General features: G+C 39.0%; 1 protein-coding gene across 1 annotated transcript in view; it reads right to left on the bottom strand.

Annotated features, from left to right (window-relative positions):
* GABBR2 (gamma-aminobutyric acid (GABA) B receptor, 2) overlaps positions 1-15275 on the bottom strand; it is a gene marked incomplete at its 5' end in the record, with an annotated part of 39622 nt that extends 24347 nt beyond the window's left edge. Inside the window, 2 exons of the mRNA XM_010296375.1 lie at positions 1218-1442; positions 15165-15275. Of these exons, the coding sequence (XP_010294677.1) occupies positions 1218-1442; positions 15165-15275 (336 nt within the window). The remainder of the gene's footprint in view (positions 1-1217; positions 1443-15164) is intronic.
* Positions 15276-26967: the final 11692 nt, after the last annotated feature.

The following is a 26967-nucleotide window of genomic DNA, read 5'->3' as shown; positions in this document are numbered from 1 at the left end:
GATAGATAAATTTATTAACTTGTTTCTTTTACACATACAGTTCTTGGTCCCCCTGTTAAAACCATCATCAGGGATGCCACTGAGCACCAGAATCTATTCACTATAATTTGCTCAATACACTAATTGAACATGGACCAGTAAAGTCACAAACTTTTTCACTATTCATTATTTCACTATTCATTTGAAAAATGTAAAAACAGATTCCAGAGGTGAAAGGACCTGTACCTTGATTCTTGCCTTGCAAATGTTTCAGACATCCAACTGCATATGCACCTCATTTGCAGGGATAAGCTAGGTTTATGCAAGTCACTTAAAATGAATACAATTATACATTTTACTTCAAAATACCAAATACATTGTCCAGAACTTGAGGCTTTGCTAAATAAGCTTACGTAGAAACCAGTTTTCCCTTCATTCAAGATCTGTCATACTCCTGTCTAAAGCTTAACTCTGCAAGTGAAATGATCAAGTTCCAGCCCTCTATGGGTAAGTGTTCTTACCCCTCTTCTCAGTTCTTCCAACAATGCACAACAAACACATCCTCAGATCCCAAAAGAGCAAAAAGAAATGAAAGCATATGCCTGCCACTCTCTGCCTCGCTTAGTCCATTACTATACCTGTTAATAAATATATCTGCAGTGTCAGTGTTTGCAGTGTACACACAACTTTGCTCTGAAGTACTGATAAAGCCTGTTGTACCACCATACCTGAATACCTTAGAGATTTCAACATAGTCGACCTTACAGCATGCCAGTGAACTTGAAAGGCCTTCCTGTTTTGAAAGTATAGAAGTAGACGGCCTGATTACCTTGACTAAGGTACGTAAGAAATGTGGCAGAGAGTCAACTGGACCTGTCCCTCCTGAATCCCCACATATCAGCCTTTCCAAAAAGTTCCTAAAAGTTGAAAATGGAGACTAGTCCATTGAAATTACAGAAGAAAACCTTTCTTTCCCCAGTCACAGATTCAGTAAAGATATAGGCGTTAGAAATGCATGTATTCACACTCCTTTAACTTTGCATATTCCACTCTCTCCAAAATCTCATGGAGCTTTGTTTTTGCTCTCTGGATCCAGACACAAGACATTATAGATGAGCTTGGTTTAGAATTCACACCCATCCCCTGTGCTTGAAAAGGCAATGGCTTTTTACATCATAAATCACAATTATAAAACAGCAGGAAAAAAATCCAGACCCATGCTAAACAAATTCACCTACCTTAGGTACAAACACAAGACAGAGAGTAATGGTGCTGCAGAATATTATGACTAAAGCAACGATGCAGAACTGCACATTGGGTTGGTCCCGAGTGAGGAATGAAACAGCAGCACCAATAATGCACATTATCCCCACGTTGTATACACTCATTCCGATGTACTTGCTATCATTCAAAGCGGGAATGCTGACATTTCGTGTCTCCCAGGCTAGGAAACACCCAAATAACTGAAATGATAAAAGAAGGAAAAAAAATCATAATTATAAGAGGAATTGCTTGACGTTCGGAAAAGCATTGGTTCAAAACTGGTATGTTTTCTAACTTGACAAATATAGGTGATATCACAACACAGAGATATACACCTACCTTTTACGCAATATCTAATTACCTATGTGTTTTGTTTTGCTCCTTAGGACAGATTTCTGCTTTCATAGGAGAAATGTGAAACTTGGAATTAGTCGTGATGGGAACAGATTTCTCTAAATGTTATGGCTATCTTTATTTAAGATTTTTTGTGATTTTTAAAGACAGTCCTTCCTGTTTGTTTTCAAGGATTCCAGTAAAGATACAATGTATGTTGTTTTTTAGCTATTTTTTAGCAACTCTTCTCAATATATTCTTATCAATCCAGCCATTCATTATATGATTATCACCTACATTAATAAACAGCAGTGCCAAGATGTGTCCCATGGGAGACAAATATACAATGTAGAAAGTGTCCACCTAGCTGTTCAGACTGCAATTATAATGTCTTTTATTATAGTGGGAGTTGGTAATGGCCTTTCAATTGCAGTTGTCTAATTATTTCTGGCATAAAACATTCTTGTGGCAATTTTTTGTTTGCTTTTTTATTCGGTGTATTTTTAAGTTTTAGCCCCTTTTTGATATTTGCAATATGCTTTTGCAATTCAGCAGGGGAAAGTCTTCAGTGTAAGGAAGCCATCTTCATCCCTTGAAATTTAATTAGATTTTTCCACAACATGAACTGCTGCAAAGGATTATTTTCTTTCTCTTGCATTCCTCAGAGAAATTCTGGCAATGCAGTAAAACCATAAATGAATGCAAGACGCTGTAAATAGGTAACCCAGCTTACAGCCTAGGCAAAGCCTGGTAAGAGTGTATGGTGCCCTGGGGAGAATGGCAGACAGCAGATGGTGTTGGAGGGAAAGGGAGGGCAGAGACAGGAACCATCACTGACCCAAGACATGTGTTCTGTATTTTCCAGCTTTTTCTGATCACACTGCAGGGACAGACAAGAAGGAGAAAAAAAAAAAGGTGCACTCCCATTGACCTTGGTACCGTTCCTCCCAGACCACCACATTTGTCCACTGCCATGTCATAGAGATAATCTTCTCTTTGAAACGGCTGCAACCCATGTGGTGATCCAGGAAATTAGAGAGGTCTATGATGATGCTATTTGGGGATTAATTGCTGTTGCCTAATAAAAATTTAACTTCTGTTTTTTTCCTGTGGGAAAAAACATAAAAAATGTCAAAGGCAAATAACCTGGATAGAACACTGTTTGGTTGCCAGTCAAGCAAAAAAGAGTTGGGAACTGACAGATTTATTTTTGCTGTACAAACTCAGTTTTGCCCTTACATGCTTTCAACTGTAGTAACAACTGGACATGAGTAATTGCAAATTTCCTTGATTATTTGCTTAGTTTTTACCTCAGCTAACAACGGCAACAAACACAACCACTTGTGACCCAGCTGCTTTGCACTCCCACAGCAGCGAGCAGGCTGCAGCCACCTCCCTGCTCCCCCAGGTGTTTCAATCCAGGATTTACTTGCCGACCTGCCAGCCCTGCCCTCCCGTTGCTGAGCTTGTCTGCCAGCTTATGGCATTCTCTTGCCTACAGGACATACGTTACTCTGCCACACGTTCATGAGCAGACCCGGCTGGAAGGTTTTGGCGGATTAGGCATCTACGCTCAGCCCATGGAGTGTGGCTGGGTGGAAGTGCTGCCTAGTCCAGGCAAGCCTCTTGCTCACCCACTTTTCAATTCTGCCGTTCCTGCCGCAATGCAAGCCAAGAGGTGTAGGCAGGCTGGCCCTTCCCAGAAACAGCAGCAGCAGTTGCCCTTGCAATCCTTACCAACGTCTTCCTTGGCATCATTCCCAAGCTGCCCGCGCCACACGCTCCTTCAGGACGTGGTCCTTTCCAGGGCACTCCCTTGCCTCTTTGTCACAGGTCTATCTCTTCTGCTTTACCCATCTCCTCTTGTAGGACCAGAGCCCACACCTCATCCCGGTCCCTCTGCCCTTCCCAGCAGCCTAAGAAGGGCGGGAAGAAAAGTTGTGGCTGCTGAAGGAGGAGCATGGGAGGTGGCTGCTCTTGAGGGGTCAAAGTAAATGTAGACAGCTACCTGGAGGAGAGAGGGGTCTCAGCCATTCAGGCGGGGCAGCTGAGGTGCGTAAGCCATTTATCGAGCTGGGTAGCTTTGTGCCATAGAAGCAGCTCATCCCCTAATACATTTTCTAGAGCCCCCCAGGTAACCAGGATGACGCTTCCAATAAAGAAGGATGCAGGCAGCACTCCTCTGCTGTTGGCTCTGGCACTGTGCACAGATGGAGCAGGGAACGTACAGACTCCTTTACAAGCTCTGCAGAAGCAATTCGTCCACTGTATTGACTTGGCTGTGCCGGGGACGTACAGCAGTGATACCTCTATTCAGGATACAGACATATTCCTCCCAGACCTCCACCATCTCAGCGTTGCCTGTTCTGCATTCCCTGCACTCGTGCTGTTGTGCAGCTCAGCTGTGCTGCAAATTTGCCAGCCCCTGAACTGACAAACAGGCTGGTCTGGGCTGAGCTGTTTTGAAGGGTAGAAGGAATCATTGTGTGTGTGTGTCTATATCATGTTTTTAAAAGGATGAGACCCTGCTTAACTATGGAGAAGATTTCTACCGTCTTCTTCTACAATTAAATATTAATGAGATTTTTAGGGTTGTAGGTCATCCCTCACTCTTCCCAACTTCTCCCAGTATGAACAGATTCCCTTCCAAAAGCATTATTCTGGGAATACGGCCAACATAGTTAAATGAGCCTAGCACTTATTACAAATAATGGGCATGAATTTATAGCTGAGGCAGTTATAAAGTGAACTAAAATATCAATTATAATGGAAAAAGATCATTTGAAGAGTGTTGTGGGGGTTATGGTTTGGCCCATCTCATTTATAATTGAGAACAGGATGGAAAACGGTTAAGTATCTTCCAGATGAAAGGAAGATATTTACTTATGTAATAACTAAAGAAAGGGAGAGGCTCTTGCAGCAAGTGGGTTTCCTCAGAACAATGCACTGTACATTTGAGAGCATTGTTGCTAATTTTTATTGGAATTTTGGGTAAAATGCTTGTCTCAGGAAAAGAGCTCTCCTTTCCTAAAAATCACAGCTCATCTTTGAGACTCAAACATGGGTAAAAGCTGAGAGTTTTCCGCAGCCTGGTGCCAGGACAGTGATGATCACAGAGGTGCTTCTTGTTTGCCTGTTACAGGGCTCCATGGGGTTGATATGATTTCTCCTCTGAGATAGAGCCTTCCTGAGGGAACATCACACTTTGCTTTCCCTTCATCTGCCCTTCTCATGTTCCTCCTTCCTGAGGCTCAGCCGATCTGCACAAATGAAAGGTTCACTTTTATGACTGCAAAAATCCTGGAAATTCCTATCATGGCTTGGTTGAAGAATGGGATGCAGACGCTGCTAGTGAAAGGTCCAGATTTCCGTGGTTCCTTGACAAGTTTTGAATATGAAACATGTGAGCTCCAGTTAAAAATACAGACTCAGGTCAGCTGCTCTCTACTCCTGGTACCTAAACTTTAAACATTAATCTTCCTCAGCTATGTACATCACACTTCTCATTATGCACGCTTGAGACTGCTGTGCAATTTAAGGACTATTTGATATTTAAGGCCTGCTGGGATTTGCAATGCAGCTATCTCTCCTGCTCTTGCTCCTGGAGGGCTCAAGCTGGTAGAGGCTTCTCAGAGCATGTCTACTGGCTTGGGCCCCACACAAAATACAGTGTCAGCCATCTTCGTTCAAGACAATGATGCTGGTGATGACTATTGCATAGCTTCAAGTTTGGACAACATGGTACAATTCCAAATTCTGCCTGAGGTGTGCTCCCTAGCCCCAGACTAGAGGCTGTCTTCAGGAGGAGCTCTCAACCTTCTCGCAGAGCTGTCAGATTGTATGTAATGAGAAACCGACTGTCATAATTACTTGGGCACTTGCGTGGGATGTTAGTTCTGATGTTTGCTGAGAATTCTGATTAAACAGTCTTCAGAGAAGGCGTGCATGGACCCATTAGGATGGAGGCAGGCAGCTCTTAGCAGTGCTGGTGTGCTAGATTTGGAAGGGGGTAGGACACATCTGTCCCCACTGTTTTATACCAGCTCACTTAGGCAGCTCCTTGTTGGCAGTTACAATTCCCATCTTGAGGCTCCTGAAGGATCCTGTGCATCACAGAAGGAGTTTGAATAACTCAGGGCTATGCATTCTCCTATAGAAAGCGGTTATCTAAAAGTTAAGGAGCGCAATAGTCTGCTGTCAAGTCTAATGGTCTAATTTAAGTCCCTTTGGGGATCTCAACCTAAGACACATTGAGAATGCAACTAGGAAGGCTTCCTACATTGTTAGTCATTAACTTAAAGCTTTTTCCCATTTTGGTCTACTAACTACACATCTTATTGATGTAGAAAGTGTCATAAAATGTTCTGGGTTTTCTCTGAAGGGATGGGCTGTACAGGCAAGACTGGTTTGTTTCTTCTTTTGCTTGAGGGTAGGCAGCTTCCATTTGACACTACACTGATTTAAGGTATCACCTTTGTAGCAGGCATGGTGGGTTAAGGCTGTGTTGTCAGTGCACCTAAAAAGGCTGTGAGACAACCATTGTCTAAATTTGGGGAAAATAGTATCTGAAAACAATAAGATTATACCACTGTGACTAAAAATAGAATTCTGATCACTAAGAGAAATCAGTATTAAAGTCTTAGAGGGATAACAGGGCTATGAAGAATACAATAGTTGTGTTTACAGAGTTTAACAACCAAACTTCAATTTTTAAAAATCTTGTACTGACTAAATTGTGATAACTGGGAAGATAAAAAAAGTGTTTGTAGCTAAATTACCGGAAAACATCTAACACTTTTTGAAAACTCTACTAGTTAGGTCATTTTAAATCTTGTTCACCAGAATTACTGCTAAACACAGTAACAATTGCTTACTGATCCACAACATATATTAATACAATCAAGTGTCTAATTTTCTATTGGACTGCATAGACTGGCAGATGACAGGCAGGAAATTATTTATCCTCCTATATTCCCTCTTGCTCTGTACTGCCCTTAAACCATTTTGTCTATATGTTTCATTTCAAAGCCATGCCTGCTTATACTTTGAATATGGGTTACGAGAAGTATTAGGAAAGAAAGATAAAGGAGAGAATTATACTGAGGATCAGACAAGAGCAGAGAAATATCCAAGGAAAAGTCTCCAATCTTGTCAGAAGTCATGCTTGCCAATAACTAGAGGGTATGGTTTTGGAAGGATTATTTACTGGCCCAGGCTGCAGCTTTACAGCTAATTATCAGCACTTACTGAGCTCACTTGTGGATCACAGCCCTGCTATGCTGCATGAGAGAACAAAAGCAAAACTTTACTTCAAAGATCTTACATCTGGGGACTTTTTGTTTTGTGTTTGTTTTTCTTCCCCCCCCGCCGCCCCCAGCTATATTACTGAGAGATGTCCTTTCCTGCCACCCCTTAAAACAAAGGCAGTTCCAGACTCTGTCGTGCAAACATCTCTCAGTCTGAAGTAACTGAGAAGCTAAAGCTGTGGGTTTCCCTACTCATGTTCATTCATTAAATCCAGATCATCACAGACATAGGCACATTTTATTTCAGTGAAATGGCTGCAGATTTTTTTCAACGAGAATTTTCAAAACTAAAAAAAACCAAAACACTTTGCTTTTTAGGTTTTCACTGGAGAATTGGGCAGTAAAACATACTGAGCAATTTTCAGGAAGTTGTATAGAAAAGTGATTTTTTTTAATCACCAGCACACCAAGGTTAGCAAACTGAAAGACAAAATACACCTTGTAGGTCTCCTACCTTCACAGTCAGTACAATCTGATGTTAAACCATCACTCAGTGCCCTGATCAGGTATGAGCCAGCTGTGTACTTAGTTCATTTTCACACAGCTGCTCTGGATAGACAGGTCTAAAGGGAAGCTTGGTATTTCCACTGAGCATTAGGATAATAGCTAAATATTTTTTTAAATTGGAATATATGATATTCAGCTATTCAGCAGAAGGGATTTCTTCATAAAGGTCTTGACAAAGTCCTTTATGCTGCGGGGAACTTAGTATGGTCTTGCCCAGAGCAAGACAGAAAAGCAGCTGCACAAAGCTGCGAACAGTAATATGCATCCAGATAAAATTTTCCACTTTATACTCCAGCCTCCCAAATGAACAGGCTAATAAAGTCTTTTCCTTTCTTTGTGTTCAGACTGTATTTGACTTTCTTCCATGTAATTTGTGCTTAGTCATGAAAACCATTATAGTAACTAAGTTGAAACAAATACGCAATTGGTTATTACCGAGTATCCATTTGGAATAGCTTTATATTGTCGCTGGCATAAGATTACCATGGACAATCACAGCACTGTAAAACGATAAAATATCTCTGATAAAAACAAGTGTGAGCTACAACCGAAATCTCTTTCTGCTATGTAAAAAATGATGTCAAGAGACATGTAAGGGAATACTACAATATCTGCAATATTTCAAGAATAGATTTGAAGTTTCCTTATGGTCATAGTAGGGAAAAATTCGTCCTACAAAACCATATGGTAACTTCTGTTTTGGATGCTGAAACACTGTCAATGTTTTATTAAAGAGATAACAAATATCTGGTACCACTATAAACTACCTTCCCCCACCACAAAGCTTAACTATCTTCCTCTCTAATGATAGTAAAATGGGACAGATGGGCTGGTGATAAACCCACCATAAATATCAGTTGTAATCATGCACAGTAATTGAGAAGGCAGCATTCCCCTCTTCATAGTACTCTTTTTGATCATGAAAGGAATTAGGAAAGAATGTAAGTACATGTATTAAAAATCAAAAGTACTTTCAGAAAATAATTAGGAATTTTAATATAACCTGGAGACTATTCAATTTTTCTACACAGAAAATTTATTAATTTGATAAAGAAATTAATTAGGAATAATCAAATATTTTATGTAGTATCATAAGATAGTTGGGAGGGACTTGAAGAAATCATCTAGTGCAACCTCCTGCTCAAAAAGCAGGCTCAGCTGCAGGGTCAGACCAGGCTGCTCACAGCTTTATCCTTGAAAACTTCCAAGGTATGAAGTCTGAGCAGCCTCTCTGGGCAACCTGCTCCACTGCTTCACTTTCCACAGAGAAAAAAAAAAGTTCTTTATATCTAGTCTCTGTTGAGTAAACATAGTAAAATGGTAAAAAAAGAGGAGCGTGGGTTACACACCACAGCTGTACTGTTCATAAGCAGCTCTTGGGCTAGAGGTACAGAGAGGGTTCAAGCACCTGAAGTGGTAGCGAGAAGCTACATCCAGCACCCAGCAACGGTTGTCAGACCATCCCTCAGTATCATCTGTAGGTGCCTGAACACTGTTAGTGCCCAAGTTTCTGCTTCTGTGACACAAACAGCTGCCTGGACTCTGGCTGCGTATTTGCTTACTGATGCCTGTCACACAACCAACCTCTGCTGGAATCACAGAATCATTAAGGTTGGAAAAGACCTTTAAGATCAAGTCCAACCATCAACCCAACACCACCATGCCCACTAGACCATGTCCCGAAGTGCCACATCCACACTTTTTTTGAACACTTCCAGTGATGGTGACTCCACCGCTGCCCTGGGCAGTCTGTTCCAATACTTGACCACTCTCTCCGTAAAGGAATTTTTCGTGAGGCATTTCAGGCTAGTGAGGTCCACGTACCCCGGCCAAGCCGCTCTCCGCACCTGCCCACCGAGGCAAGAGCACCAAGTGCTGGCTGAAGGCTGTGCTGCTGGGCACTGACTGCAGCCCAAATTCTAAACCATGGTAGTTAACTCCTCTTTGCAAATATACTTCCAAGTGCATGAAAACATTGGAAAAGTAATGTTTATGGATTAGCCACCAAAGCAAAGGAAGCTACTGGATTGTAAGACTCTTTACAGATTCTCCCTACTGGAGAAGGCAGCAGGGGAAGAAACAGGAATATTTACAAGCAGTGACTGAAAGATGTTTGGGTATGTGCTGGAAACGATCTGCCCTAAACTTCATAAATGTAAAGATTTCCTTACCTTAAAAATTGTTTTGGTTGTTGTGGAACTTAAAAGAAACAAGCAATAAAATTGGACAAAGATGAGACAGAATATAAAAAAGGTTAAAAAAAGTAAATTCATAATACCGATTACAAATTGAAGTTCTAAAATACAGGTGGTGGAAAGGAAAGTTAAATATGTAGTAGAAAATGAATGGCTAGTGGCATTAACAGAATTCATAAGGATTTCTAAAAATGTATGTGGAGAAAAAGGAATCCTAATAATGAATCATTCCTTGGAAGATGACAAATTCAATAGTAATGATGCACGATAAGATATGCTTAATGAATATTTTTCTCCTATATTTATATAGAGATGGAACAATGCATTCACATCTTGCCAAAACAGTGAAATGCACCTTACTGCAGCAATAAGAGAGCTCTTGAAAACCCTGTCAAGACAAGCTGTTGTAATCAGAGAGATCTGGTAACTCGCATGCAGAAGATTTAGGAATTGATTTAGAAGTTGTCTGGGCTGCTGGATTTAATTGTTGATATTTATTGGAATTCTGGCAATACTTGACTTAAGATATAAAGAGGCCATGTAGGAAAAGAGAAAGTGGAAAATCTTCAGTGATTACAGAACTGTAACAGTAACTTCTATCCTAAACAAATTAATGAAATGGTTAATACATGAACTCATGTAGCAAAAGTGAAAAAAAAAGGTGAAAATAAAAGTGACAAAAAAAAAGAGATACTGATTTAATTCAACATGCTATTATTTCTTTTAATGAGATTGCAAGAGTGAATAATCACATTTATGCAGCTTACTTGGATTTCTCAGTAGTGTTTGTCTTAATACTGCACAGTATTGTTATTTAAAAATAGTATGTTACAAAACCAATAAAATTATTTTAAACTGACTGAAATCTAGGTGATAGATCTCAACGTGTAACTATGAATGAGATACTACTGAGAAAAAAGATAGATTTCCAAAAATTCCTAACCTAATGCTGTCCCATATTTGTACATTGACTTGAAGGAGGCCATAGCACCACGACCGAAAATGATGCAGAAGAAGCAAAGGTGGAGAATGGTAAACAATAGTAAATGCCATTTTCATAAAGCAGTAAGATTTTTAGGAAAGCCGCAGAAATTTGACCAAACTTGGGGTAGTTTGCCTAGAAATAAAGGTGTCAGGTTATTTTAGAGAAAGAGGGATAATATATATACAAGACCCACCGAGGTTCAAGGTTTGGAAGTCAGAGCTAGACAAATCCAACTTCATGATTAGAGAGCCTCAGGATGCAGAGGGATTCTTTCAGACTTGAAATTAAGATTGAACATTGCCCCAAAGATACAGTGTAGTTGAATTAATACTTCATTTGACTTCATAAATCAATTATAGAGTTGTGTTGTGCAGCCTGTCAACTGTAGTGACCAAAACAGAATGCTGGAATATGGTTCATTAGAAGGAATTAAATTTCTTATTTTTAGAGACCTTTACCAAGTCTTATGATGCATATGCATCAGTTTTTCCCATCTCCACCATGAAATACTGCTGTTTTCATCTTTAGGTTATCTAAGGACCATATATTAAAAACTGTATATCAGAAGTGGTCAGTAATATTAGTAATAGCTTAAACTTCCCTCCATCAACACTTACAGGCTAAAAGTAGTATTTGGTACGCAGAGCAAGAGCCACACTGAAAATATACCTTGGCCTCAAAAGCCTGTTTCTCAGTAGCTGAGTAATACGTAACTGTAATAAGACATCAGCAACACAATGAAACTTCCAACATATGTACACCCTGATTCTAATGTTAATTAAACACATTATCAGGAAGAGGGGAATCAAACTGTAGACAAGTCTAGTGTGTGTAGATAATAACAAAAGTGCCCTAGAGGAGTCCGATCCATCCTTAATCTCGTATTGTTCTGTCTGAGATCAAAAAAAAAATCCATACCCCTCAGAAAAATGTTAGTGCACTCACTAATAATGCACCACTGGCAGGTTTAAGGTGGTGTGATTTCTATCATCCTTTGGAATATATGAAATAAAGGTACTTTTCAACAATATCTACATCATCAGGAATCAAAAACTAGACGTACTGCGGCTGATGGTCACCGTGTACACATACACAGACCTCGAACTTGTATGTAGCCTTTTAGGAGCTGAACCTGAGATGGGAAAAAAACCTGAGTCCTATATGTGCGGTGAGACTTGGCTAGGGTCACTAAGAAGATTAATACAATGACAAAGGCAGGATTTAGGATGGCCATCTTCCTATTAGTCTCTGGTTACCTGAGAAATCTGAATCCAGTAACTGAGAAGCCTTCGTGCAGCTGGTAAGCATTTCCTCACATCCCTTCCAAGGCAATTGAAGAACTGTGAATATGACTTTTAATGTTTGCTTGCTTCGGTACAGAAGGAACCCGTGCAACCTGGCAAGTAATGCCTTCCCTTATTTTGCCTTGCCTTGCCTTCCCTGCCCTTTCCTGCCCTTCTGTGGTCTGCCTTACCCTGAGTAATTTATTCACTGCATCAGTGCATTTAAGTCATCAGAATGGACAATATTGCTTTATATCTTCAAGCCAAAAAAGAAAGTACTTTTTTAGGTCAACCCAACTTTCTGTATTCTCATTTTGAGACAACAAGAGGTCACCGTAAATAATTTTGGACTGTGTAAATCGTTAAGCCATTTCACCTTAAATATTGCATTGTACTGTAATTAGCAATACAAGCTATTTAATATAAAGTATGTTAAATTAGAGGTAAGTTTTTTTTTATTACAAATTGCAGAATTTCCTATTAGATAAAATGATAAAGTAAAATGATACAGTAACATGAGAGGTTCCGGTATTTGTTCTGAAAGCAAAGTATGTGTGGCATACAGAAACATCTTTGGTGATGAGATAACATGCATCAATCCTGTTGTCCTCATATAACTCCACACAGCGATTATTTAAGTGATTCAGAAGAGTATCTTCCTTTTTCATATGCAGCAATTTGTGTGATAAAAGGGCACTGGAGTAATAAAAAGCGTATATTTCACTGGTGGTTATGAAACACTGCGTGCCTGAAAGAAGTACAGTGAGTAATGCCAAATGGCATTTGCAAACTTAAACAGTCACATATCTTGTAGAAAACAGTCCAACATACATGCCAACAAACCAGTCTGGGGCAAAGGACTAGTGAGAACCCATGCAGTTTGATTACTGTCCAGAACGACTCAAACTTAAAAGAAACATAAAAGAAAATTACCTGAGAATGTATTTTTAAAATATATAATGTTATTTTCCCGCTTTAATAACAAATGACAGATGTTCAATTGAAAACATTATTGAAGTTATTTAAAAAAAAAAAACAAAAAACCCCACCATTTGTTTGACTCCTTTAGTATTTTTAAAGGAATTTTAATTTGATTTGTTCATTTACACCACTTTCAGTGAAGCAAACATATTTACTTGTTTACTTTTCAAACAGAACCACAGAGAAAGGTGTATTAAGCACTTGTTTAAGGAACACTGGCAAATTCTAGCTGGGAGAAAACAAAGCTAACTATTCAAAATTTCTATACAAGGATATTGGAAAGCAACAAAAGTATGGAAAACATTGTTCCGTTTAACAAATTATCGAAAAAAAATCTTGTAAAATTAAATATGCAAAGTGAAGAATACTCTCCCAAGTGAAGAGCAGGAATTTATCGATAGATGTGTCAAAGTAGTAATAAAGTAATACACTAGGAAAAGGACAAAAAGTTAAGAACTTCATCCCTGAAGGCAAAAAAATGACCTAATGGGTACAAGCCATCACCACATAGAATGTAAATATTACAATAAAGTTAAATACCTTGTCAACAATTCGGTACTAAAGTTATGCTTTCCAGTTTAGCTGTGTCTCTTTGGAAGATTTGGCTTAAAAAAGAGACAAACAAAAAGCTGGCAGTATGCAGATTAGGAAGAATCAAACAAAGAAATGTAGGTGGGAATTTGAGAAGCTCCCAGCTCCCCACGGGGACTTGCAGATGGGCCCGGCTCAGTACAGGGGCTTCGACAGCCTGAAGGAGCCCTTGCTCCCTTTCATTTGCAACGAGCTGTTCTGAGCTGGACTAGTTCATCGGTGTGCAAAGAAGCTGCAGATACGATGTACTGGTACACTTCGGGCGGGTGTGCTGTGTTTTTGCATAAAGCATGACGTTTTGTGCCCGTGGACAGTTCTGTCTTACTGTGGCCCCAGTGCTGGTCAGTGGTATGGCTCCTAACTTCTGGTGTCCTTGCCTTCAAAACAAAAATCCCTCAATGATGTGCTACATGCTGAGGTTACTGTGAATCCAGAGCCGCTCAGCGCTGCCCAGTGAGAAATGCTGACACGTGGAATCTCTCCTAATTCCCGATCCTTTTGGGGCTATGAAGTATGTCCTAGCTCTTAGTTTCACAGCCTGCTTGGACATTCTCATAAAAGTAGACGTCTATACCTGAAGCTGCTTTTTTTTTTTTTTTTTTCCTTTTTTAAATGGGAAGCTGGGAAGGGTTCCTTTTGGCTGGTAGCTCCAGGACCAGAGCTCTCACCTGGGAACTAGAGAGACGTGGTGGTACTGCCTTCTCTGGCTGAAGGTACTCCCCGGCAGACCAGTCTGACCACAAAGCTACTGGCTGTTTAGAATTTAAAAAGAAAGCTCTCATCCCTTCCCGTTGAGCTCTGTATTGCATATTTAAAGGTCTTTCAGCCTGAAAAAAGCAGCATGAAAAGCAGCAGGACTCCGCAGCCCAGCAGAGCAGTCATGGGCTGTGGAGAGGGAAGATGAGCGCTCCGGGCACCAGCAGGTCCCTCTCCCGGCTTCCCCCAGGGCAGCAGCACCAACCAGGCTGAGTGGAAGCAGCTGGCCCCGTCCTTCGCGGGTGCCCTGACCAACAGGCGTGCTACAAATGTAGAGAACAGATTGAACCCTTCGGGCAGCGTAAACTAATGTTTATCTAGGTTTAGGATCCAGATGGGGCTCGGTTCAAGATAGGTGTTCAGCTGGTCAGTGCTGTCAAAATCAGGTTTTTTTAAAACCTTGTGGCTTAGGAGCTTTTAATCACTAATAGTCAACTTTATTTATTTATTTATTTTTTAAAACTATCAAGGTTCAGGTTTCCTGGTTCCTGAGGTCCATTTTAGTAACTAAATTTTTTTTTTGTGGTGATGGGCCTCAGTGACAATAAGCATTATTTTTATCCAGGTTCCAAATTCAACTTGTTTCTCCTGAGACTGTTCCTGGAGGGCATTTGGAACTCAGAGGCAAACATCTAGAATAACCTAGTCCCACCTTTTTGGAGAATCTAAAGGAATTCAGATGATCTGGCTTCTTTATTTACAAAGTAGTCTCATTCATAGACCCATCTTTTCACTATTGAATTTCTTGGTTTGCGGTATTTCTATAGTATTCAGCTTAAGTGTTATTAGTGTCTTGTTTATTTTATATATTTATATATCCACATATTACCACCTAATGAACTTCAGAACAGGTCCAATTCTAAAAGATGTATTCAAGGAAGTTTTAACTCACTCCCAGCCATCAGGAAAGCAAATATAATTCAGTTCATGCCTATCAGTAAATAGCAGCTTGAAGTCAGTGTTGTGCAGAACATGCTATGCTTACCATCAGCAGCCCTTTATAAGCATAGACAATCCCAAGCCAAATTGTCATATGAGTGTTTTCACAGTGCTCCAAGATTGGTCGGATGGAGATATCTCTGCCCGCAGGGTCCGGCTGCAAAAATAAAAGGTGAAATATTTGGATTCAGATTTCATTTGTATGCACACCTCAGAGGTACGTAAATCTATTCTCAGTAGATTGAGAATGTGTAGAATACAGAGTGGACAACTTTAAAGGAACTTGTGATGACTGCAGAGACATGAACCTGCAAAGGAATACAGTGAAAAGCAAAGATCTGAGGAAACAACTACATGACAGCTACCAGCAGGGGAGGTCACCTCTACTGCAAACCAGAAAGAAAACGTCTGAAGTCACTCCGGCTTTAACAGTGTCAGTCACATTTATCAGCTTCAGGACATCTAATTTTTCTATAAGGCAAGCAGTTTGAATGCACAGGCATGAAAATGAACGTGCTTAAAGTCATCCCTCCTTTCACCTGCAGTTCTTGTGTCACTGGCAAATGGCTGATAAGCCACTCATCAAACACTGCTGTGTTTCAGGTGTTTTTTCATTGATAACCGTGAGCTAAATCAAAGACCATTTACTATGGAAGCTACATCAGTAGCTTAGAAGAGAGTAGAAATCATCAAAAATCTGGAAAAAAGGTCTTTTAGAGCATAGCGAACATCTATGTAAAATTTAATACTGCTGGAAGCTTTGTAGCTTTCCATTTATTTTGAAAAGGAAATTATATAAAAGTGCAGAATCAAGAGGGCTTGCAGACTACCAGAACTGTCTGTATGAGGGAAAAGTTATAATTAAGAGTCATAGAAACCTGCAAGAACAACCCCCAATCTCCCTTGCCTTTTTTTTTTTTTTTTTTTTTTTACAACAGGAAAAAACCCCACTTGACACAAAGAGAAAATGGGTACTAGCTATTATGCTGGTATGAATTTTGCTATGGATTTCAGTGGTCTCACAACATTAATCCACAGCTCAGTTTCTTCCATTTTTCTTTTTGTATTGCCCCGACCTCATACACTGTAAAAAGATAATGTAACAAATAAGGAGGTAGACATGGGGGAATGAAGAACCCCAAACAACCTTGCGCTATGCACTGCACAGGCAAAGAATCTGCAACTTTCTTTGCAAATCCTGCAGTAGGCAAGACATTAACATTTAAAACCTTTTCTTATCCTGGACTTCTACAGAAGCTCTGAACAGAAGAATAAAGATCTTTGAAAAAAAATGTCCTAAAATAAAATAAGATAAAAACCAACAAGGCAATATTAACTCTCCCAGAGAGCTTATGACTCTGCCCTAAGCGTTGCGGATGCCAAGCTGACAACCACGAGCTGAAGAGTTGAAATGACTGCAAACATTAGGTGGCATCACAACATTTAAAATGCTACAGATGTTTATCTGGGGATCAGTTAAACTACCTCATTCTCTCTCATCAATGCCGAAAGCCCAACACTAAAATTTAGGTGCACTGAAGGGAAAGTACCCTTTCATGTGAAAGTTACAACTTGCTATGTTCAGCATCATTTTTGACTAGTGTGAAGTAAAGTTCACATGACAAATCATTCAAATATAGCTCTGGATGTGTAACTGATGTATGAACAGGACAGTACTACAGAGATAGTTTGCTGAAATACTAAATTACACCTGAGCCTGCCATAAGGATTTTTTTTTCCATCTTTGAGTTACAGTATGCCAATAGTTGCATCCCTTATGGTCTGGAGTTATGGAAATTACATAAAATTTAAGCTTGTGGTCATCAGAATGTCTTGTCTTTTTTTTTTTCCCCCCACACTGGGGAATGAGCACAGGACCGTCTCTTTGTTTCCCCAGCTTATGTCCTTTCTGCCGTGTATTCCCTCTATTTCACTTTTGTACTTCTGCGAAACAAGACAGTTTGTAAATAATGCAGACTTCCACTTGGTGCAATGAATGTTGTCATGTGGTTTGTATCCCTGGACCGAAACCCCCACTCGCACTTAAACTGAAGCATTCCACCACTTTTAACCAACTGTGAGCAACTGGAATTCTTCCTTATTTTGAAGAATATTCCTGAAATGCAAACTCCTATTTGGTCAGTGGCAGATTATCTTTTTATTTTCACTACGTCGTTATTCTCCAATGCAAATTTCCTTCAAAATTGGAAAGCATATGTCCATTCTTTACTCAAAACTGAGAGACCCAAGCAGAAAAATGACAAAATGGAAAAAATAACTTGTTTTCAAATCCTCCTAGAGAGAAAGAAGTCGCATAGCTTCCTTAGTAGGATGATAGCCAGATTTTATAAGGCAGTGATAGTTTAAAAAATACGTTAATTAAATAAAGCAGTGTATTCAGATTTTCTATGTGAGATAAGAAGTTCTTGTGAAGTGCTCTAGAGGGAGCAGGAAAAGAGAGAATACTGATAGCAACACCAGCAAAAGTGTACATGGGGCAGCACTTCTTTCAAAGCACTTTCCAGATCTGCAAGGCTGTAGTATTTTCAACAAAATTTTGCTGAACACTTGTGCATGTGGAGTTAAGCATTGGCAGGTAGCAGTAATTTTACAGTGAACTGATTTTGCTGATTACTTATTGCTCCTGCAAAATGACATTCCTGTTTTACTGCTTTTAATTTGCCATTCTGTTTCTTCACTGATTTTGCATGAATTAACTAATCATAGCAAAAAGCTGGGTTAAAAAAACATATGATACTTTCTGATGTCAAAAGAATTTTAAAAAACTCTACAATTACAGCTGAATGGAGCACTTCACTGACCTCTCTAATCATGCACCATTTGTGCACTTTGTTACTGCTTTAGAGAGGATGACAACATAAATGCTACCAGTGATTATATACGTACTGGAAATTTGCCCTTTCCATTTATAGAAAACAATCTAAATGCCCTTCAGATGTCATTCTCAAAAGCCTGAAGACCTCCTATCTTGTGATTAGGATGAAGCTTTCCTACTTCTTCTGAAACCTAATAAGATTTCTGACACTGATATCAATTTCTGGAGTGTTTTCAGCAGTTGAACAAAAACAGTTTAATCTGTTTGCTTCATACAAGAGTTGTGTATCATCACCAGTAAAATGGCTGTTTCACGTGAGATCTGCTAGGTCTAGAAAGCGACCCAAATCCATAAACCTACGGAACGTTTACATCCCCTCTCTGTGCATGTTCAAATTATTATTAGTCACTTCCGTAGCTTTGTTGTCTTTCCATTTTCTTTGCTCTTTAGTCTGCTGGTGGGCTGGCAGGTCCTCATCATAACAGGTGAGCAATGGCTTAGGTGGGTACTGTTGGAGGGAGGGGTGAAGCTTAAAACCACCCAGAACCAGCAGGGAAATTTGCAGGAGAGACCAGGGCAGGAGCAATAGCAGGGACCGCTGAGTGTCTCCTGCCTTCCCCCCTCCTCGAGACAACCGAGCAGCTATGAGACTCTTATTATCTTGACTTCTTTTGTGTCTTTATTGCCATTCTTTTCTTTTTCTATAGCTCCACATAGCTCTTAAAAGGAGGAAGAGTCTATATTCCACAAGGAATTTCATACAGCAAGTGTCTCTGAAGAGCAGACTGGGCCACCACACAGTATCCAAAAGTCCTTGACTTTCCTACGGTACTTCTTCTATGTGGTCACCTCTTCAGGTCCCACTGCCGGTACAGCAGATGACCCTTATTTACAGAGTTATGGTGCTGCCATGTAACACAGCTCACGGGTGGACAATCTCAGCAAGCTTTCAAAGAAACTCCGCGGCAGATTTCCAGTGTGACGTTTTGCCATTTCTGCAGCTGCAGTTTCATCCGTGAGGAAATCAGAACGTTAGGCCTCAGGCTTTTCCAAAGATCGATATGAAACATAAGGTAAATGGTTGCAGCTTCTGTTTACTAGGTTTAAAATAAACCGTGCGGTTCCCATAATACAGAGAAATACAGGATCATACTCTTCTGTCACACTGTTAAAACGGTCTTCATAGACCATCCCACTCTCTGTTTTATCTTCCCTTTAAATGGCTTCCATCTAACTGGCATAAGGACTGTATGCTATCACTTGTCTCCAGCATGAATTAGACATCTCTGGCATTTTTAATTTGGCACATTTAACAGTCATACGGAGCCCAAATGTGATTCCTTATCTGAAAATCAGACTTTGCTAAATTAGATTATCCTCACTTCTTTTTAAATTCACTTCCCCCCCCCCGATAATTATAGTTAGTTTATACTATAAATTCTGTAAGAAATTAGGTTTAGTTGCATGTTGGAACAGGCCCTCCTTTGTTCTAAACTGCATATCTGTATGGAAAGGTGTTCCACAAAATTATTTAAACAGTTTTTGCATGCGGTGTATTTTAGCCAGGGTCCCAGTTACTGATGAAAAGAGAAAGAGAAAGATCAGAGGCTGTCTTCTGTTCACTTATTTAATAATTTGAGGGTATTTTTAGCGAAAAACAACTGTGATATGAAAAAGAGATTTGCCAGGAAATGGACGCCTTTTGTTTCATATATTTTCTACTTTGTGTAGAAAATATATCATATCTTCGACAACTGAAAAGTAGCAAATGCAATACTAAGCTGGGGTAGCTCACTTGAAATGTCTTCCAGTTAAAAATTTGGTAAGCAACCTAGAATAAAAGCTTGTTTGTCTTTGTGCATATCTGAGCTTGGGTTCAGCTACATTACAAATCACATCACTGTATGTTGCATTGTAGCTCAGCCAAGTACAAAACTGTTACTGGATTTTTGAAACAGTGACCAGTTTCATCTGTCTTCAAGATTAATTGAGAAGTTTGCTCATTTCTGTAATAGTCTAATGATCCAGGACAGTGATTGATTTAAAGAGTTTTTCTTCATGTATTTTTCTTTGATTCAGAGTCATGGGACAATCGGATCATGGAACAGAAAATCCGCTTTTAATAGCTCACGCACAGTACTATTTCATAGAGTAAGGAATGCTTTCCAGTATAGGAATGTAGGACTTTGTTAATAAAAGCAAGTTTTCAACTAAATATCTATCCTTACATCTGGCCACTCCATGACTCCTTCAAGAGAAATGAGAAACATAAATCTTCTGACCTCCAGAGAAGGTAAGGCTTTCTGAGCAGCCGCAACATCCAGTGTGCATATTTGATGCCCTCTCATGCAGGCCCCAAGGAGAAAATTATTTTAGACTTGAATTTAGATATGCTTTTTTCAATTTGTTTAAATAACGTTATTTATATTTGTAAAAACATTTACAGTTGATGAGTATGAAGACACAACTGTAGCAAGACAGCATGCTATATCAGTTCCCATCTGAATAGAAAAATTTCTCATAAGGATCAAAAATTTAGGAATGTTCCTTTTTTTTGATTTTTTTTCCCATAATGTGAGGTGGAAAGCAAAATTTTATTTCATGAAATAGTTACAACTGCTTCAGCCCCTAATCTGTGGATTTACTTATTTTGTACCGGAACAATGGATTAATGCTCATGGAACTATCAGAAAGGGAGCCGTTGCCTCATTTCTGTAGATGAGGAGGAGGAGTCATATGAAGGTTAAACAGGAAATCTGAGAGGAGTTCAGTCTATTGTGCTTTATTTCTTTAGGTTAGAAAAAGCATCTTTGTTTCTGATAGCTATGATCAACATAAAAATTCTCACTCCAGTTTTATTGCTCCAGAGATAGAAGTAGTTTTCTATGGTAAATTTATAATTAGAAATTAGAATTAGGAAATTCTAAAATTCTAATTCTAATTATAAATGTTAATTAAAATTTACTGCAAAAATGTTGACAAAAACTTTCACTATTTGAAATTTTTTAAAAAATGATCAATTTCAATAAATTTAATGACTTGAAATTACATTTAAAATCAGTTTTGCAATTCTTGACAATGTCCCCCTGAAAAGTTATTTAAAATTAAAATGTGTGATATTTAGATTGTGACTAACTTCTAAAACAGCATTTATTTATATTAATTATACCAATTAAAAATAAATTACTGGCATTTCAAATTAATGCAAAACAAACAAAAAAATTGGCTCTGTGTTTTGTGAACGTTTTAGAAACCTTAAGTTTATCTTAGTTTGTAACTGAGAAGATTCCAGCCGCTTCAAATACATTAATGAATGCGGCTGGGGACTGTTCTTGCAGTTTCCAGTGCTTTCACAGTGGTGATGAGTACTGCGGTAATGCAGTATAGCCGTATCGTCTTAAACTATAATCCTACTGCTTAGGCTCAGGTGGGAACGGTGTGGGACAGAAGTCAGCCTTGGGCCCAGTGTGCCCCTTCTTCCCAAACCCACAGCAGGAGTGGCTTGGTGGAGTCCTCCAGAGGAGGATTTGCTCGGAGCTGTGGCATGAAGTGTTTCAGGATGCAAGGTTTCTCACGGAGATCTGACTGCACACCCCCTGCCCCTGTGACGGGAAGTAAAGGATATCTTCAGGTTATCCAGGGTGATTACAGGGTATTTTCTGCTTTATTCATTTTCTTGTTATACTGAAATTCAGGTCCCCACCACAGTCAATGGATGGGACTTAAGCATTATAAGGCTTCACAGAAACTTCAAAAATTAAACTCTTCCAACAGCACAGAAGAAATGCTGTTTACATTGTAACTCCTAAAAAATCTTCATTCCAAGTGGTATTTTAGCATAGCATGGAACAGTAATTCTGTAATGGTTGGCTAGCTGGAAATCATCACACCATGAAATGACATTTGCTGGAATACCAACATGTATATCCCTATTTTTATCTGGTCACTTTTTTCCAATTTAGTTTTCTAAAACATAAAAAAGATGTACCATATAAGCCAAGGGAAAAAGTACTAAAACATTTTGGGGCTTCAAGGATATTAATGTAGTTACTTTACGTCACTCAACTTGCTACAAATACAGAATACAGGTCTAAATTTACAAGTGGATGAGGTCGCAGACAGACAGACAGAAAAAGAAGAAAAAACTTTAGAGAGAACCACTGTAATTCCTCCTACCCCCCAAAAATAAAGTCTGGTAATACAGTCATAGTGACAGTCACACTGTAATATCCTTAAAACAAACCTACTTTCTAGCTCCCCGTCTGTCTCTTGTACAAGTAATTCCATAAAGCAGTAAGCATACATGCTCTAAGTTAGTGTAATTGAAAGATGATAAAATGCTAGAAGAGCTATTTATAAGCTCTTGTGTTGTGAATGTGTCCATACATTTACTTGTAAAGAAAATCTCTCAACAGCATTATTTATAACATCACTTTACCTAATGATTTTTATTTTGCTGTTGTGGTGCTTCATTTTTATTTAAATGAAACTGTTTTTTGAGAGCCAAAAGGTTCCCAGAGATTTCCTGGTATTTTTATTACTATCCCTAATCCAAGCAGTTTCACTTATTTGAATTACTGTAAAATACAAAATAATAGATTAGACAGCGTAGAGAAACCTCTGTGATCCCTGCAAACAAATGCAGACTAGCCATGAAAAGAAAAAGGCAGAATTCTCTTGTATCACGGAGCGTTTCAAACAACTGTGACTAAGTCTTCCCACTCTGCATTCAAGCGATTTCTTCAGTAGAAATTTTACATCATCTTATTTCCTCAGAGAATGTTGCCCCAGTTACATATCCAGGGACTGGATAATGAAACATTTCTGCGTATGTGCATGGAGGCAGCGGCACAAGTGTTACAAAGACTTAAAAAACCATTCTCGGCAGTAGAATATGTGTTTTTCTTTGAAAGGAGGGCAAAAAGCCAAGGTACATAAGAAAAGCAGGTTAGAGGAATGAAGACCTTTGTTACTACCCAGACCCTCCAGATTCTTCCAGAAACGGGCACTTCTTGGTATCAGCTTCACAAACTGAGGAAGAATATTTTCCCTTCCCTTCCCATGAAGCTGCCCAGAATTGTGGCTGACAAGTTGGACTTGCAGTTTCTTCTAGATTTTTTTTCCTTTCCTAACTAGATGTCCTGCTGTGCTGGAGGCCACGCCAACCACTCTTCTTGGTGGCTGGAGCAATTCAATCCCTCTTTGCTTACGGTAACGGAAACAGACGGCGTTGATGTGGAAGTACGGCAAATGCATAAAGGAGAACAGCAGAGCAAAAACGCAGAGGACAGCCGTAGACAAACTGTTATGGTTGGCCCCAGCAGAAACCAAGGTAGAGGCTCTTTTTGCAGATAATTTTCTAGTGGGTAGGCTTTGAGTTGTAAGCAAGGGTATGACTTACCGTTCTTTCTGTGGCACTTAGAGAAATGGGATTTAGCACTTTTCCTGTAAACAAGCCAGATTTGCACCCAACAACTACCAGAATCTATCATCGGGTGCTCCTCCCAACAAGAAAAACTCTCAGGTTCTCAGTTGTACCCAGCTATTTGGGCCAAAGAGGGCAACAATCTCACCTCTATAATTCTCTTATATTTCCTGTTTAGTGCTATAATTCCTTTGATTTATGGATTCTGACAATATTTATTCCTATGCTTATTTGCATTGCAGTGACAAAAACGACAAATGGACACTGTCTTCATGCAGAAAGTGAAAGATCCATTCCCTACGAGGATTTGAAAACATATGAGGTGTGGGAGAAGAGAGAAGCATAAAGTAGGGTTGTATGACATTTTCAGAGGCAAATATCAGTGGAGACCACTGTACCCCTATGCAGGCACTGACAAATGGGGGGCTGTGGCAAATAAAAAGGATTATTTCTCAACATGAAAGACATTTTAATTTCCTCCCTTTTTATTTTATACTCTCCAAAATGGCTAGATGATGGTCCATCAACCCACTACTGGAGGATTTTGTTGCTATTTTTATCACTGCACTAAGACATAATTCAGAAATTTTTGTATTAAGTGGAGGTCTTTGTTTTAAAAAATTTTGAGCAAATCTTTAATTCGTAAATGCTAAGACTAGCTTAATAAGCATATTCTCATAATTACAGCACAAGAGTTGAAGCAGAAGCACCTACACCTCCCTGAAAGTCTTTCTAGAACTAGGTCATTCAACTTCCAGATCACAGAAGTTGCTCTGTCTAAAATCAACTCCTAACTTCTTGTTGAAGATGTAAGATGCATCTTAATGCAATGCATGTAAGATGCATAGTGTAATGTAATGTGTGTAAGATGCATCTTAATACATGGAAGTACATGAAAACACTTGAAATTTGAAGATTTCAATTTTTTTCTCCCACCTTGCAACGCTAGCATTGTCTCAGATATACTTTTTTTTACATACCATCATACAAAAACTGAATGGATGTATAAATGAATAAAGGTCAGGTGAACAGAAATATTTTTATTACTTCAAAGGATTTAATTTGTTTTTGGCCTTTTAAAACTGCTAACCTTATTTGATATAACCTAACTCCATTTTTAAAAGAAAGGTCATTTTGAATTAAAAAGAGATATTCTTTAGTTAACAAAGGTCAACAAGAACATTTTAGCACTTTTCTACCAAAATAATTCTGCATGGGGAAACTCACTGAGATTGCCTTTTTCTTACAGTATAAATCTTATGACTACTCAAATTTTTCTGAGAACAATATCTCAATACCTAAATTAAAGAATATGATCAGCAATAAGATTGTAAATCCATGGTCTTGACAGATTACTTCTGAAGATTAACATCTGATAGTATAACTGATCCTTAGAGCAGAATGACACCAATGAATTAACCACACATCCTTCCATAATTATATTTGCATTACAGTTAAATGAGACTGCTTTGATAATTGTCTCATCTTCAGCAACATACAGGATGTAGATTTCCCTTGCATTATATTTGAATGGTATGGTTTGAAATAAACCACCTCTTTTAGAAAAAACATTCAGTAATTATGAATCTATATAACTCTTGTTGAGATAATTTTGTTGACTGCAAAAAAGGCCCTCATTTTGATCCTCATTTCTAAAATGAATTTAGTGTCAGATTCCCTTAGTTCATACTACGTTTGCCTAATGAATTGAAAGGCTATGTAACAAAATCTTGTTCCTATGTTGGTGTTTACAGATTCAAGTCTTATTGCTCTTCATTGGACCAGCATGTTTCCTGAATTCTGAAAAGTGGAACAGAGCACACTATGCTGGTCATGGTTGCCTTACAGCCATATCCAGGACTAATACTATCATAACACCCAAGTCAAGTTAGATGAAAGTGTATATATGAAACCACAAATGCCATAAAATCTCTCAATTTCTCTTTTCTCTATTCTAAATGAATAGAGAGGCGTCAAGATAGTTAAATGTTATAGAAAAGAAAAGAGATAATCTTGACATCTTATTCACCAAGTATTTCTCCCGATTTCATAGAAATAGTTAACATGAGTAAGAAAAAATAAGTTACACTAAGCTACCTTGAAAGTTACATGCCCCTAAAACACAAAAAGAATAGCAGTTACAGAGATTTTTGATTTTTCCATTACGTCTTTCTTTTACAAATACCTATTTCAGTGTTGCGACTTCTATTGACGTTATTCAGAGCAAAGCAGGTAGTCATGGGAATTTTTTCTTTCTCTCAGTTCAGTAAAACTTTTATGCACCATTTTTCTTAAATAATTTATCTTCTTTCAGCATCTGTCAGACCAGATTTTATTTAACACAAGTCTACCACACACTTCAAATGTTGCAGGTCCTTTGCTCTGCTATACAACAAAAGAATTTTCAATCGATAAGAAAACAATCCAACGTGAAACAAAACCTAGCAACTGTAAAATCCATTTTATATTTCCCTAGAATTGTTTTTTACATTGTTAAGCTCCATATCACACAGTTAATTTTTTTGTTTTTTGAAGCGTATGTTTGATATATAGGAAGTACAAGCAGATAATTCTAAAATTACTCTACCTTGCAATTCCTATATCTTCTTGAGAAAAATAGTACATTTTCTTATTTATAAGACTATGTTTCATTGAATTCTTATATTAAAAGATTTGGATGAGATAAAATGCTTATTTTCAACCTAAAGAATTATAGGAAACACTGATCTGTAACCATTCTCTGATGTTTCTTCATATTTTACTATAACTAAATATACAGTGTACAAAATATTTGGACTGCAAGACAGGGACTGGAGAAGCAAAGTCCCTCCCACCATAAGATAAAATCAAGTTCAAGACCACCTGAGGAACCTGAACATACACGAGTCCATGGGACCTGATGAGGTGCATCCCAGAGTTCTGAGGGAATTGACTGATGTAGTTGCCAAGACACTCTCCATGATATTTGAAAACTCATGGCAGTCAGGTGAAATCCCTGGAGACTGGAAAAAGGGAAACATTGCACTCATTTTTAAAAAGGGTAGCAAGGAGGACCCTGGGAACTACCGACCTGTCAGCCTCACCTCTGTGCCGGGGAAGATCATGGAACAGATCTTCCTAGAAGCTATGCTAAGGCACATGGAGGACAGGGAGGTGATTTGAAACAGCCAGCATGGCTTCATGAAGGGCAAGTCCTTCCTGACCAACCTAGCGGCCTTCTGTGATGGAGTGACCACATCAGGGGACAAGGGAAGAGCTACGGATATCGTCTGTCTGGACTTCTTTAAACCTTTGACACGGTCCCCCACCGAAATCCTTCACTCTAAATTGGAGAGATATGGATTTGATGGGTGGACTGTTTGGTGGATGGTCACATCCAGAGGGTAGTGGTCAATGGCTCAATGTCCAGGTGGAGACTGGTGACAAGTGGTGCCCCTCAGGGTTCCGTATTGGGACTAGTACTCTTTAATATCTTCATCAGTGACACAGACAATGGGATTGAGTGCACCCTCAGCAAGTTTGCAGGCCACACCATGCCAAGTTGTGGGGTTGACACACCTGAGGGATGGGATGTCATTCAGAGGGACC

This window comes from Phaethon lepturus, unplaced genomic scaffold (genome assembly GCF_000687285.1).
Source record: "Phaethon lepturus isolate BGI_N335 unplaced genomic scaffold, ASM68728v1 scaffold3160, whole genome shotgun sequence".
NCBI classification, from domain to species: Eukaryota; Metazoa; Chordata; class Aves; order Phaethontiformes; family Phaethontidae; genus Phaethon; species Phaethon lepturus.
This window is presented reverse-complemented; position numbering and strand designations above follow the sequence as displayed.